This window comes from Nelumbo lutea, chromosome 1, assembly GCF_056320005.1.
Source record: "Nelumbo lutea isolate HS-2025 chromosome 1, American lotus-T2T, whole genome shotgun sequence".
NCBI lineage: Eukaryota > Viridiplantae > Streptophyta > Magnoliopsida > Proteales > Nelumbonaceae > Nelumbo > Nelumbo lutea.
In genome coordinates, this window is record NC_142684.1 from 18354260 (window position 1) to 18370109 (window position 15850).

Here is a 15850-nt window from a genome sequence, read left to right on the forward strand (position 1 = left end):
ATCTCTCTTGCCAAGAAGTTCGTCCATATTATTCAATTCATATAAACCCTTCATTGATTTTTGTAGGGTCTTTGCCTCTCTCTCTCTCTTTCTAGTAATGGTTTTGAATAAAGTAATAAGAAGGGAACATTGGTGGCCGACATGCCACCCTAAATTCGGATCTTGTAATGTTGTGTTCAAACATCTCTCGACTCTGTCAAACCTATAAATCCCAGTGTCATGACGACATGACCAATCGAAAGCTTCAGAATTTTATATCAAAATTACCTGATTTTCTCAGAGCAATTGCCTCTATAGGCCAAAGTTTAGTGCAGGGATCCTTATAGAACAATTGGTAAGCTTGTAAAGTGCAAGTGCAACTCGACCATCTAAACTGGGTCCATCACTGATTGATTATTGGACTGAGGTCCACTACTCAAATCTAATATATTCATCCAGTACCAAAGAGCTGTGACCCGTGGGCTCATGCCCAGGGAGAGCTACTTCTCACAATAGCATGATAACAATATCAATTAGAGTTGAGAAAGCTAAATTCAGCCTTGAGAGCCCAACTGTGGTCGGCAGAGTATAGAAGCAGAGGTGATAATAACCAAGAAAGGAGCAAGAACAGAATGGTAAGTAAGGGTGTAATAGACCGGTTTTGGATTGGACCCCATTCAGTCTAAAATTAATTTAGACGAATTGGATGGACCAACAAGATATATTGGATTGGACCAATCCGGTTCAAAATATTTATTAGATTGGATTGGACGTGGTCCATCCATAACAAATGTATATTGGATTGGGTTGGATTAAGCCAATATTTGGTCCATTGCTATAAGATAAAAATATGTATCCGTAGACCGAATTTAGGTTAAAACCAATCTAAATCAGAATAAATTTCAAAAGATTGAACGATTCAGACATTGAATTGAACTGATCCAAATTGATTCAAAACATTCATTGGATTAGATTAGACCTGGCCCAGTTATAATAGATTCACATTAGACTGGATCGCATTACACCAAATCCAATCCAATTGACACCCCTAATGGTAAGTCATCCTCCATGATGACCTTCATGTTTCATATTCTTATTCTTAAAAGATGGACAAGACAAATAGAGGTTCTTATCGTAGACATACATAACGACAATGGACATAGGACTAAAATATGTCCATAAAGCAGAGGTGTGGTGAGAATGAATAAGAAGCTTGTAACGTAACATATTTATGAATTTACACATGATCTTGAAGTGGGACCACTAAATAATAGATCACTAGAGCCTTATCGCCCTAATCTAGGGCAGATGCTAGGTTACAGGGACCATGTAGATTTTGCCTATTAGGCAAGGGTTTAAAAACTGACGTAAAAATTGAACCGCTTTGACCACCAGTTTTCTGGTCAATGGTTCAACCATTCAGCCGAATGCATCAACCTCTATTAAAAATTAAAAAATTGACCCACAAACCATCTTTTGGGTCGAATATTAGCAGTTCAACCATTTAGATAAGTCATCAGCGGTTTGATGGCCAAGTCAATGGTTAATTGCCCATATCAATGGCATTTCAAAATCCATGGGTTTCTTTTTTTTTTTTTTTTTCTAGTTATTTTGTTAAAACAAGACATATCTGATTTGTTAATGAACAAGGATGCTTTATAAGAATAAGGATACCCTAAAAAAGGAAAGATTAGGGATGGCAATAAAAAATGTAGCGTATTAATCGGGTGTTCTATGATAGAATCGGATTCCTTTCACACATGCTAGATTCCAGCTACACTGTGGCCTTTGATAATGGCTCAAATTGCTGAACAAAGATACGTTGTTTTGTCGTTTAGTAAATAATATAATTAAATAATAAAATATTATATAATATAATTATATTATTAATTAAATAATATATGAAATTTCAACTACAGCCATTAACGTACTTGACAGTTTGTGAATTATCAATACAAATATTTTAGAAATTGTTTTATCACATCGCATAATATAACCATTTTTATTAAAAAATAGAGTAAATTGCATAATAGTATCCCGTACTTTGGAGGTAGTCTCATTTTAGAGCCCGAACTTTAAAATGTATTATTGTAGTACCTAAATTTCTAAAAAACTGCTACTTTAATTCCAATCATCATTAGCATTATCCTAATTATCTGATACAAGTAATGTTACATGTGATTACAAACTTTCAAAATCCCAAAATTATAATTTTCAAAAGAAGATAATATTCATCGTCTTCTTTCTCAAGAATAAGCCAAAACAGCAAACTTGAAGATGTGGAGTACAAATACAAATATGTAAAATGCAAAACTTTATATTTTACATTATTTTGTATATATTTGCATAGTATATAATTGCATTTGTGCTCTTTCCAAACTCAGCCTTTGTGGAAAATCAGAAAGAGGCCCAAGTTTTTACTAGGATTAATACTTGCTTTTTGAAAAATATTTGTTTTCCATAGCCATTTACATGAAACTAAATACTGTAAATTAGTATTTTTGAGAAGATACTAATTAATTAAAATGTTCTTCAGTCTAAGGCTTAGACTCTAAGCTACAGATATAAGAGAATTGCTAATATCCATTGCTTTACACATGTATGCCAAGCCAAGAGTACTTGATTGTGTCACTTCAGATGGGAATGGTGAAGAGTGTTTCATTACTTGCACAACTACTCATACATGGACTAATGCAAAAGAGTAGATGTCAAACATGATCATCAGGAGGATAGAATTTATACTCTGCCTCAGCCTAAATCAGACAATAACCTACAAATACAGTTCTGCCTCTCTTTTCTCCCTAATCACATACGCAACTTTGTGCATTCAATAACACTTAGAAACCATTGTTTTGTTATTTTTGTATAATATAAAATTTGATTTTAAGAATTACCCATTAGAGATGGTCCAAAGACCATAGTTGTGTGGTCCTAATTAAGTCCTAATTAACCCTTATAAAGAGAGGCAAGTTGTCCTTTAAGTTTAAGATAGGTGTTTGTCTTTCTCATTCAAGTCATTATTCCTATTGCTGTATGGGTAAACGCTTATAAGTGCTCTCTGCCTTGATAGTCAAGGGAAGGGTTATCTCAATTCATTAATTGAGTGCAAGTGTTTGAAGGAAACCTGTTGAATTGGCTTACATTTTGGGTTTTCTCAGAGTCGTTGAACTTGGTCTGATTAATGGGTTTCCAACCCAAATAGCTACCTAAAATATTTGTGGTGGAGTACAGGCTGGTGTGACTCCCCCACCTTGATGGTTACAGAAATAAAGAAAAAGGGAGTTGATCTTGGACTTCAGTTGATGCATCCATCCGCTTTTTTCTGGTGTAATGAACATTTTTCTTTGTCTATGAAAAGGTGAATAGGATGCTACGCTGACCAGCCTCTTTAATCTAATATCATTCCAGTTAGCTTTTTTAAATGTAAAATTTCTTCGAAAACAAGCTAGCTTCAATAAGAGGTTGTTATCATAATTGGAAAGGGACAAATGCACATAAATCCAACTCAACAAAGGCAAACTCGGTGGTTAGTTGGGATTATTGCTTATCCAATAAGAAAGGATTGATTTCTTTGATTGTATAGATTGTTCAAGTGGGCCTGAGACTGGGATAGCCCACAACCTCATAGTCCAATTTCAAGTGGCAAGGCCCCTACGTACGCTGTTTGTTCTCTTGTATGTGCCACTTGGGTTCATAAAATGACGTATCCCTAACAAGTCTTACATTGATTATTATCAGCTCAAAGATCAAAGATCAGGACCTCATCAGCAATTTGAACTTGAACTGGAACTGGTCCAGGGGTGGCGGCTCATGAACATGTGATCATTAAATGCTATGTTTGGTTTGAAAGAAAAGGTAGGGAAAAGTATGAAAACTTATACAAAATTTGTAAAGATTTCCTTGCTTTTTTCCTTCTTTTCTCTGCTTTTTCCTTCAAACCAAATTTAGCCTGAGTATGGATAAAACCATCTTTCAAAGGCCCCATGCAACTATCAAACTATCAATACTTTAAAAATTAAAAATCGTCACTTAGGCTGCATTTGGAAATGCACTTAAATCTCTGGTTCAGGGTAAATTTGTACTTTGGTTCACTTTTGCCTGTATTTAGCAATATTACATTTTTGCATTGATAAATGATAGATTAATGCATATTTACATTGATAATAAGATGTAAAAGTACATCAATAAAAAAAAAGTAAATTTGTATTCAAGTGGGCTTTTGATAAAAAAAAAAAGCATATCCTTTATTGGAATTCATATTTGTATCCATTACAGTTAAGAGTTTGTTTGGTAAGAAGGTAAATTTGTTGCAAAACTAGCCCAACTTTATAATTTATATGAACCATTTTGCACTCTACATACTTGCATTCACACATATTTGCATCGCTTCCAAACGCAACCTTAGGCTGTGTTATGGTTGTAATGCAAATAAATTTGTACTAATGTAAAACTATAACAGTGTAAATTCTAACTTATTTTTGTTTCAAATTTTATCTTATTTTATTTGATTACAGTACAGATGAAATAAATTAAGATATGAAACATAATAAAATAACATTCAAAACAAAATTACTAGTGCAAATAAATTTGCGCTACAACCAAACATGGCCTTAGTATGAGGCATGAGATAAAATTCATGAAATTGCAAGTTCTATGTGGGCTGTTGTATGCCTACCTCACATTAACTCTACTTTGCTCCAGTCCCAATTCCCCTATAATGTGTATGGCATGAAATGCCAAAAGAAAAAGAAATTCAGGACCATTTTAAATGTGGATGGATTCGAAGAAAAGAATATACTTGTTGTTGTTATTATTATTTTTATTCTTCTTCTTCAAGAGTGATTCATCACTTCTCTGATGTGGGTCCTTGCCATTCCTATGCCAAATAATCATTATAGACAATGTAATAATTACATTAAGAGTATATTGGTATTAATGGATTTTCTTTTCTCTGAATTCTGAATGTAGAGAATGTTGTTTTGAATTTTGAATTTCAAAAATTATAAAATATTCATTTTAACCCCGTATATTAAAATTTTTATTTGTTTTCTTGAAGTATCATTAGAAAATAAAAAATTGTAAGATTCTTCTTTAAAATATAAGAGGAAAAGAATACCCATTCTCTTTTTAAATTTGTAAGATTCCTCTTAAAAGATAAAAGTTAAAAGAAAAGGAACAAACATAAAAACATCCATCTCATGCTTATACAGTTAGGTTAAACCACATACAAAATGCTTATCTATTTTTTTTTTAATATTTACTACTACTATTACTATTATTATTATTATTATTATTTTTTTTTATTATTATTATTATTTTTATTTTTATTATTTTATTAAAAAAAGAATTCTACCGTCGGCCAGGCAATCATAAATCATGGAAGATGCATGGCAAAGCTAATTTGGTCTTTCCCGGCCCTTTCAACGTCATCAGCAGCATTAATTGCCGATGAAATCAAAATTATGGGCCATCTCTTAAATTATTAGCTTGTGACTTTGATGGGCCATCCCAATACGCCATCCATTAAACCTGTGAGATGATCAAGGAACTACAAGACAGCGGAAGAGAACTACTCGTTTTTTGTGATTTCTTTTCATCTTGGAATTTTCTAAGGGCTGGCTGCCCTACATTTCCCACTTGAAAACGGAAGCCCTGACCTGAGACTGAGAGGCCGGCCTCCTCTCCTTTTTCGTTCCCACTCTCTCCGTTTTATCTTCATTTCTTTTTTCCGTTATGGTCGCAATCAATTGTGCAAGATAAAGTCACAGTCGACACTTTGGTGATTTCCACTAGCTATACTTTCTTTCTCTGGGTGACAAATGACAAACAAAGCAGGTGTTATGCACTAGATCACTGCAGATGGTCGTGCTGGGTGACTTCTTATGGGTTTCAGTCTCCACCTCATCATCAATCAAGTGTTTTCAATCTGTGGGCCATCTTCCTTCCTTTTTCGAATTCCATCCACCTGTTTGGATGAATAAAATTTCCCAACTGGGTATTTTATTTGTTTTGTGATGACTGATGAGCCTTCCCAACTACGTGATTTGCCGCGCCACGCCCAGACATTCACCAACCGCATAGATAAATTGCTTGCAACTCCTTTTAATTATTGCTTAAAACGAGTTAATTAAAGATAAGCTCAAGCTGTTGTTGACTCCAGTGAAAAAGCTGTGAAGAAAACTGGTGAAAATTAAAGTTGCCGAGTAATTGACCATTTTGATATTTCATCGGTTCATCCCTTTACTCTGATAAGTTGACTTGTTTCCCATGGACTCGACTGGATCAGTTTCGCTGGTTTCCTACATCCAGCCATGCCGTCTTTTTTTTTTTTTTCTCTAAGAGAAAGGCCGCCATTTACGACTGAACTTGAGGTAGATATCACTTGTTTTGTGATTTGTTTTCTCACATGCATCGCCAACAGGACTCAGCTGTGCATGAAGGAGTAGGTGGTTCGTTGTGGGGACTTGGGACTCAGCTGTGCATGAAGGAGAGGAATATGATATAGAAAAACCAAATACAGAACCACCGCACAGACTTTCGTCGGAGTAGACAACTCATCTGTTGTGGGAATAAACTTCTAGTCTCGCTAGAAAAAGCTCGTGGGGCCTCAAACCGCTTGGCTCATCAATTACGACGCAGCTCCAAGGAAGCAGCCCTACGACGACGACTAAAGCATGCAGGCCCACCGCCCACTGCATTAATTGCTCTCCGCCCATAAGGCAGTAGTCTTCACTATTCTTTCTCCTTTGTCCCCTATAGTTTGATTGAATTGTACTCAAATAAACAGATATCAGAAGGGGAGGGCTCATCTGGGCTAGACAAATGTTTCACCCCAAAACAATGGTCTAGTCGGGTCGGGGTTTCTATGCAATATGTAACTGAAAATGATGTGGATCTATGCTTCATTTTAAAAGGGGGGGTTCGATAACATGAAAATATTTTTGTTTTTATTTGTTTTTAAAATTGCCACATCAGCAATATAATTAAAAGTATGTTCTTGAATTCTATTTTTATTTTGAGAGGCAAAATTCTTTCAAGAAATAATAAATGTTTTTGTAACTATTAAAATAATGGTTTTTAAAATACAAACAAATTTTGTAGGGTAGAATTATAAGATTTATAGGAACATGGTATTAAACAACCATATGAAAACGTGGTTTTAAAATCATCAGAATTCAATAATATGTTTTTGGTTTCACTTCTGAAAACAAAAAGCATATACACAAGCAAAAACATTTTTTGTGTTTATGTTTTGAGAAACAATTTACTTTTAAATGAGAGATATATAGTTTTTATTTGCTTTTGAAACCAACAACAAGAAAAATAGTTCGCATCGAAGAACACCCTCCACTAAAATAAAAGATTTACCTATTTCTTGTTGTAGTGCAAAACCCAGAAATATATATAAAAAAAAAAAAAAAACAAAGATAAAGATAAGTGAATAGAAAAAACACATACATTTACATGGTTTGGCTTATAGCTTCTGTCTACGGGCAAAGGAGGAGCAAAAATCACTATAGAATTAACAATGGTGAATAGTATAAAACTTTGCACAATTTCTCACTCATAGCAAACCCTAAACCCCAAATACACTCAAAACACTCGACTCCTCTCTCAAGCCCAAAAAAATGTATATCAAGGAAAACCCCCAAACTACATAAATCTTCATATTTGGATCGAACCCATAAGCTGAATATGGATCAAGTCCGAACTACTGCAGGGGCTCCACCCCTCACACCCTGTGGTAGCAGCCTAATACTTACACTTCCACCATAAATCACTATAAAATTTTGCCTTCGTGCTTTTCACCTTAGGCTCAGTTTGGAAGATTACAAATGTAAATATGTACTGCACAAATATATACAAAATAATACAAAATACAAGGTTTTGCACTCTACAAATTTGTATTTATACTCCTTCCAAATTAAGCCTTGATTCAAAGTGAGTCATGAGGTAGGTATTAATAAAGAATTCAAGGCACAAACATAAAAACTATTTTTCGAAAAGTACACATATTGAGGAGTTGTAATGCTATTAGTTGCAACCAAAATGAATCTGAAAATGACTACTCCAGATTTGCCACCCCACAAACTGTTCCCACATCCTAGAACACCACTGCCATGTATTGGGAACATCTCCCCATGAATGACAAGGGAGATATTCCCAATGTGCTGCTGTAATATCATATGGGTAAGGAAGTGGGAACAACTTGTGGGTAGCAGATTTGAGCCTGAAAATGACAATAATAAATAAAAAGTAGAAAAATAATTATATATAGTGTTTATGCTCAATATGATTAATACAATAATTAATTCCAATCATCTTATTTGTTGTCCTTTTGTGCATTCCAAGCCCTTTATGGTTTATCCAAGGTTTTCGAATCGCCATTGACCCGGACGGTCGGACCGTTCAGCCTCGGAATCATTCAGGTAATTGATTCCATTTTACCCCAAATCAGGTATTTGGTCAAAAATCGTTAAAAAAGTCAACAACCTATTGATCCAGGCAGTCAAACCAATGACCCATTGACCCGTTCAATGGTTTTTTACCTTTTTTTTTATTTTTTAAATTTATTTGTCAGAACGGGTTGTCCATTCAAACCGAATAATCAGACCGTTGACCTAGAAACTAGTGGTCAAAACGATTCTATTTCATTTTTTAAAACGTTGGGTTTCTATATAACTCACCGGTTTGAGGAGTATTTCATAGAAAATTAATTATCAATCACATGGAAAAACCACTCAAAATCTTTAGGAGGCAGTCCTAAACCATTTAAAATGAAATAATTTCATTCTAATTTGTCATGGCAATGGAATTAATGAATAAATTGAGAGTTCAATTGTGGTGCATTTATTAAATTAGTTATACTTTAAATCCAGATCTCAACCAATTATGTTAAAGTCTGCTTAACTTTTCATTCATTCACATTTCATAATCCATCTTCACCTTTAACAAATGTGTAGTTTTAACCATGTTCAACCAATCATGCGTTTGCTGGGATGCACCATAAATGATCATATGAAATTGAATCATTATTAGGATTTGCCAAATTCATCAAATGATTTTTTTTATTATTAAGAATCATTATTTCAATTGACTTGCAAACAATCAAATAATTTTTCTTTAAATCTAGTAGTTTAATATTTAAACAATAGAATCTGTCCAAAGCACAAACAAACACTTCAGTAGTTTGAAATGGGTCTTCTATAGATGATTTACTTTAGTAAAAAGATAACGTGTTCAATCTAACAACCTGTCAATTGAGCAAAGCCTCTAGATCACTAAACTATTCAATTTCCTGCTCGATGTCATCTTCATACCCCACTATTAATCCAACATTTTAAAAAAGGCTTGGTTTCTGAAGCTTCTCCATGAACTGAGGGAGGTGAAAACCCACATGGAATCCTTTGGATCACTAGCTATTCTCGCCCGTATAACACTCCTAAGTCTGACCAGAGCTCTCATGGAGGGGACCCAGAAAACCTAGCAAAAATACAAAAATGCACGGGCTGGATGAATATAGTTGATGTTCACTTGCGTGTGACATGCGACCAATCCTGAGGATTTACCACTTGCCATCTCACTAGAGTTTTCATTGAATATCGCATCTCCATGTGGATACAACAAGACAGAAAGTTTCTCTTGAGTAGATTTGTTGAATTGATCCATTAAAAATCATTTTGTTCCATAAAATACATACAATGATAAGAGTATGTGTATACATACCACATGTTGGGGAAGACTAAGGGAAGGAATTTGAAATTTCTATTCTGTTTGATTGAAAACAACATCATCAGTATAAAATAAAATCACCCAGAAAGTAAGAGAAACCAGTAGAACATAGAATCAAATATTGAGGCAACCCTACTTGTTACGCAGCAAGCGTACATCCAAGATTTCCCACCTCTTGTCTGAAAGAAAAAATGAGAAAAGAAAAACAAGAAAAGATCAGACCTTGTGTGGCACAAACCCATGTGTGCCCAAGAATCCTCCCAACCCCGTTATTTGCTGAGTCCCCTTTTTATACTTCTGCTTTTACCAATGCTTATCTCACCTCACGCCCACCTCCTAGACATCCTCTCTCTATATATAAACTCGAGTCCTAGACAGCTTTTCTTCACTCTCGTCTTTTAATTCCTTCATAGTTTGGGATCGAAATCCGAGATGGGTTCTCGATTCCAAGCTTTGTTCTCTGTGATTTGCTTTCTGCTGCTGTTCCTAAAGCAAGCAAGAACAGAGCAGTTTTATAATGAGAGAAGCTTGAGTGATAGAAAGCTAGCGGGTGGCTGCAATTTGTTCCAAGGGAGCTGGGTCTACGATGCTTCGTATCCTCTCTATGATTCTTCGAGCTGTCCCTTCATAGATCCAGAGTTTGATTGTGAAAAGTACGGTAGACCCGATAGGCTCTATCTCAAATACAGGTGGAAGCCCAACAGCTGTGAGGTTCCAAGGTATGTAACAATCATTCAGTACCTCCTTGGAAGCTGCTTTGTTTTTACCTTTTTGTTGTTATCGTTAAGCTTGTGCTAGTACCGGAGGTCTCTGTTTCTTCTCCGCCGTGAGTTTGCAGAGACAGATGGAGCTTTGTTGTTTTGATTAAACTGTCCTTCGATTCTGTAGGTTTAATGGGTTGGATTTTCTGAGGAGATGGAAAGGGAAGAAGATAATGTTTGTGGGTGACTCTCTGAGTGTGAACCAGTGGCAATCGTTGACATGCTTGCTTCACGCTTCCGTGCCCAACGCCAAGTACACACTGACCAGGAACGAGCCGCTCTCCTCAGTAACATTTGTGGTGAGTTACTGGGTTTCTCCTTTTCCATTTTCTTCTTTCAAATGGAGACTTGAGACTTGAGAGTTGAGATCAACTCAACTCATTTCAATTCGTTTTTTCATTAATGAAATGAGTACTTGCAGTAGTTCGTATCTTTTTTTGTTTATTTTCTGTTCAAAAGATTTGAATCATCTTAGCTACCTCGGTGGCTTTTCTCTAGACGGGATAAAATTTGATAATAATTGACAACAAATTCAGACATGGGCTCATCATTTGTGATGCACGCAGTATCATAAAAGCAACAGAGCAATTCCAGTTCCGGGTTTTATGTTTAAATTTTACTGAATTTTGGGTTTGAACAGGGTATTTGAAATGAAATAAGGTGAAAATCTTAGCCTTTTTCGAGGAATTTCAATTAGAAATTAACCTAACTTCACTTCGGTCGTTGCGACGATAGTGATTTATCATTGTTTTTTTTTTTTATTATTATTTCTTTCTTAATCTTCCTTCGATGAATAAGGCAACAAGCTGGACTGAAGCATGCAGTATCTTGGTTACTAGTATTGTCCTTCCGTTGAACTGAATTGGAGACAGTTAAGCATAGAAATCCACGACATTTCAAATTCAGAGGTTCATGGTCTTTCCATCCAAGAAGAGTTCTTATTATTTAACCCTTCCTTTTCTTTTTTCTTTTTTTTTCTTTTTCTTTGTAATGCTTTTTTGAAAACCAAGTGAGAATTTTCTTGCCATTTATAATAAAACAAATTAAAAGGGGTATAACACAAAGTTTTTGCAGTAAAAAGAGCAGAATAATAGCTAAAATCTTTCAATCCTAGAAAGAAATTCAGTGCACTTTCACATAAACAAATTCAGCCTATGAGAAAGAACTATTTAACTCATGTATATTAAGCAAAATTTCCAAAAGGGTCCATGGAATTCGATTCCATACTCCACTACTGTAAATCTATGCCTAAAGGTTTAGACTTTGGAGAATAGAGATATATAAATTCCTTGCTTCCCTTTGTTCACTTTTGTCTTTTAACAAAGGAAAGAAGAAGAAAGGTTAAACAAAATAACAAAAAGGAAAGAGAACAATTTGATTCTTTGAATCTAATTGGATGTTCTACCAAAAAAAATTGAAACTGGATGGGGTTAGAATAGGAGTGAAATTAAGTTCCCCCTTTTCGAAAGTTAGAAAAACTATGGTGTGCCATGGTCCATGGAACAAATAATTCACCAACGTTGAAAACTTGGGTTTGGGGTTTTGGATTGTGCGATGTGGGTCCCAAGAAATGCATGCAGCCCATGTGATTTTAGTGGTGATGAGTAACCACCGTCCCATGTGGCCATCTGGGGTTTACTTAATTAACAATACTCTGCTATTTGACGCATTAACAGAAGTTAACTGTCAAAATAACTGTACTAACAGAGTAATAGGTACGGGGATTTATAAGGACTGTATATTTAGGAGGACTTTTTTTTGTGATTTTTTAAGCCAACAGGGGCAATTTGAAGCCTTGTGGCAACACTTTCTTCACGGAATCGGGACCCCCACCTACTTTCTTTCCCACGGCTGTCAGTTTATGATTTTCGCTGTGGCCACCCAAATAACGACAAGATCTCTTTGGAACCACGAAAATACCCCTATTCTAGCTTCGAAATGACGAACATGCCACTAATTCATGACTAATGATTATCCTGATTCTAGAATCAGTTGCATCTGAGATTTCGTCTATACCAGATCCAGATCCAGATCAGATGGTGGTGATCATCTTGGTGGTCCCATCTAGTGTCCTTCCTTTGTACTTAGGGAGCTGAGCAGGATTACCACTATGATGTTTGACAGGACTACGGAGTTACGGTGTTGCTGTATCACACTACATACCTAGTGGATATTGTTCCTGAAAAAGTTGGCCGGGTTTTGAAGCTGGACTCAATGGGGGCCGGTAGTGCATGGAAAGGCATGGACATGCTGATTTTTAACACGTGGCACTGGTGGACCCACAGAGGAAGTAGCCAACCGTATGATCTATTCATCATCAAACCCGTTTATTTCATCCTTTATTTCCTTTGTCTTTTCCCAAATAAATCTGCACGAAAGGTGGGATATTGCAATGTGATGATTTGTGCTTGATTTGCAGGTGGGATTATGTACAAGACGGAGGTAAATTGTACAAAGACATGGACCGTCTGATGGCATTTTACAAAGGGCTGACCACTTGGGGCCGATGGGTCAACGCGAACGTAGACCCCACCAAAACCAATGTGTTTTTCCAGGGGATCTCTCCCACCCATTACCTGTAAGCATTATCCCAGCACAAGCTGCAAAACTGCTACTCTCTCCCTACTCCCCGTACCACACTATCATAAAATTGGGTGCCCAGCGGCCCAGCCCATTATTCCGTGGGCCTCTCACCAAGGACGTCAAAGAACCTTAGGTGCTGTTTGGAAATTTTTTCAAGTACATTTTTTGACAGCCCAATAGGTCAGAAAGATGCATTAAGCTCTTAAGGTCTTATCTTTAAAGACTGTTTTGTAAGCATCTTGATAGATTCAAAGGCTATTTCAAGCACGAAAGACCAAAAGTTTCATTTGAAACTTTGGGTCTTCTAGTCTACAAGATGCCAAATGAAAAAAAGAAAAAAAGACCATTTTTTGAATTCCCTTAGCCGGTAGGACCCAGGGCCCCCCAGCCAGTGCACCGAGGTTCTCGCCAATGCAGGCTCTGGGGAAGGATCGTTGTACACAGCCTTACCTCTGCAAATACAAACGAGTCCGGATTTTTTGCCTACAAAAATTCTGTTCACCTCTACCTGAATAACATCGCAGTCACCTCCTACATAGTATTATGCAGGGGAAGATGTTCCCAATTCAAGGGGGTGGTATGTTGTGAGTAGACGTGGGCAGGTGATCCGGAATCAATACAGAGAAGCTGTTTCCAAAATTTAAAGCCTGGTCAGTGGTCACCCAAGTAGAAATGGAGAAACCCAACCATTGCACCAAGGCCCATCCTCACCCACATCTTCTTTATAATGTGGTGTGTATTGGAAGCCCAGGCCCACTACATTGGACCTAAAATGCTTATTCCTTTTGCCTGCTAAACTTATCTAAAGTACAAATGAAGAGAAGTAAAACTGAACTGAGTGTTTGAAAAGCAGAGGAAAAGATTGGAATGAAGCAAGGAGGACTTGCAGCGGGCAGACACAGCCGCTGTTGGGGTCGACCTACCCGGCAGGTACGCCTCCGGAGGTGATAGTAGTGAACAAAGTGTTGAGTCGACTAAGAGTACCAGTGTATCTGCTGGACGTGACCAGGCTCTCACAATTGAGAATAGATGGACACCCGACGACCTACAGTGGCAACCACAAGGGCTTGGACTGCAGCCACTGGTGCCTGCCTGGACTCCCCGATACCTGGAACCTGCTCCTAAATGCAGCTCTAATCCTTTGAACACAAGGACCAGCAGATTGCAATGTGTAAACCCTAAACAAAATCTCATTATTTGTACACTATTTCAGTTCTGGGTGAAGTTTTCCTGTGATTTTTCTTTTTATATGTTGCTTGTAGTGCAATATGGGCAATAAGAGGGATGGTGCACAAAAGAAAAAGAAAATTGTAAAGTAATTTGTTCAATCCCTGTAAAAGTGCTTATTGGAATTATTATCAATTTCATTTGCAGCAGGAGAAAGTGTATTGAATATTAGATATTTTTTCAAGTCAAAGAAGTATTGAATGATAAGAGGGATGGTGCACAAGGAAGTAATTTTCTTGTAGCAATCTCATAATAGGAGTTTTTTGCCTATTTATTGTGGCTTTTGGGTTCCACAGTCTAAGCCCATTGACCATAGTTGCATCGTGCCATAAGGATGGAGGTACATAGATAACAATGAAAACTTTTTTCTAGGCTCAGTTTGGAAAGAATACAAACACAAACATCTACAATGCAAATATACAAAATACAAAGTTTTGCACTCTATATTTGTATTTGTACTTGTTCCAAATTCAGTTGTAAATACAAATAATAGACTTAGTTTGGAAGGAGTATAAATATAAATATGTACACTACTACAAATATGAACAAAATAATACAAAATACAAGATTTTATATTTGTACACTTTTCAAACTGAGTGCAAGGCTCGGATTGGAAAGAGTACAAATACAAATATGTATAATGCAGGAAATGAAAAGAGTTAACAAACCTTGGTAAGGAGGGATCAAGAAAAAGACCATTCCAAAATCCCAAGTGTTGTCTGATTTCTCAAAGCAATGCAAGAGACCAAGCTTGCCATGATTAATCTCATGCTCTGACTCTCAGAAATCATGTCATTGCTACATTACAGAGGCTCCCATCTAAAGTCTTGGGAAGGGTAGAGACAATATGGACCTAACTCTTTTTTGTTGGCACAACGTGGAAGCTCTCACTCTTGAACTTGCATTTTCATGCTTGGTAGTCCAAAATTTTACAATTTCACCAAGTAATGTCTTCTTTAAATTATATTAATAAATTAAACTAAAAATAATCAAAATATTGTATTATTATAAAATGAATAAAATACATAAAAAATAAATTATGTACAACTTGAAACAATGAATCTTTAGTAAATGCACTACCTTTCATTCAAACCAAATTTACTAATGAACTGTAAGTTTTTTATGTAATGGGATACCATTGGCTGCCCTACAAGAAAACAACATGCTGAAGAGAAAAGTCATTCTTCTATAAATCTTTGTCGGTATTTATGCTTTCATATTTTTGGTGATCATCACAATAATGAATCACAAGGATCAAAATTTCACAACGTATTGCCCGTATTGGTCAGTTTGTATCGTATCGGTGACCCAAAGATTCACTACTATTATATAGACCACTTTGGAGTTTGACCTGTTTCAGGGGTAAATAGGCCTTATACTGACTCCCTTGAACAGGTTTGAAAAAAATATAAAGAACCTATCGATACCCGATACACCAGATGGGGCGTATTGAGGAGAAATCATGGTTTTGAAAACTGGACCATACCAGATGATCAGACCTATTGGCTCAATAACCAGTCATAGGTCCGGGTTCGGTTTTGGACTCTTAAACCATCTAACCCAGATTT

The 15850-nt window shown here is 36.2% G+C and overlaps 1 protein-coding gene across 1 annotated transcript; it reads left to right on the top strand.

Annotated features, from left to right (window-relative positions):
- Positions 1-9204: 9204 nt before the first annotated feature.
- LOC148873793 (protein trichome birefringence-like 39) lies at positions 9205-14431 on the top strand. Its single transcript, XM_088963562.1, has 5 exons — positions 9205-10430; positions 10600-10771; positions 12597-12772; positions 12892-13050; positions 13909-14431. The coding sequence occupies exons 1-5, from the start codon at positions 10144-10146 to the stop codon at positions 14198-14200; spliced, it is 1086 nt and encodes a 361-aa protein (XP_088819688.1). The 5' UTR covers positions 9205-10143; the 3' UTR covers positions 14201-14431.
- Positions 14432-15850: the final 1419 nt, after the last annotated feature.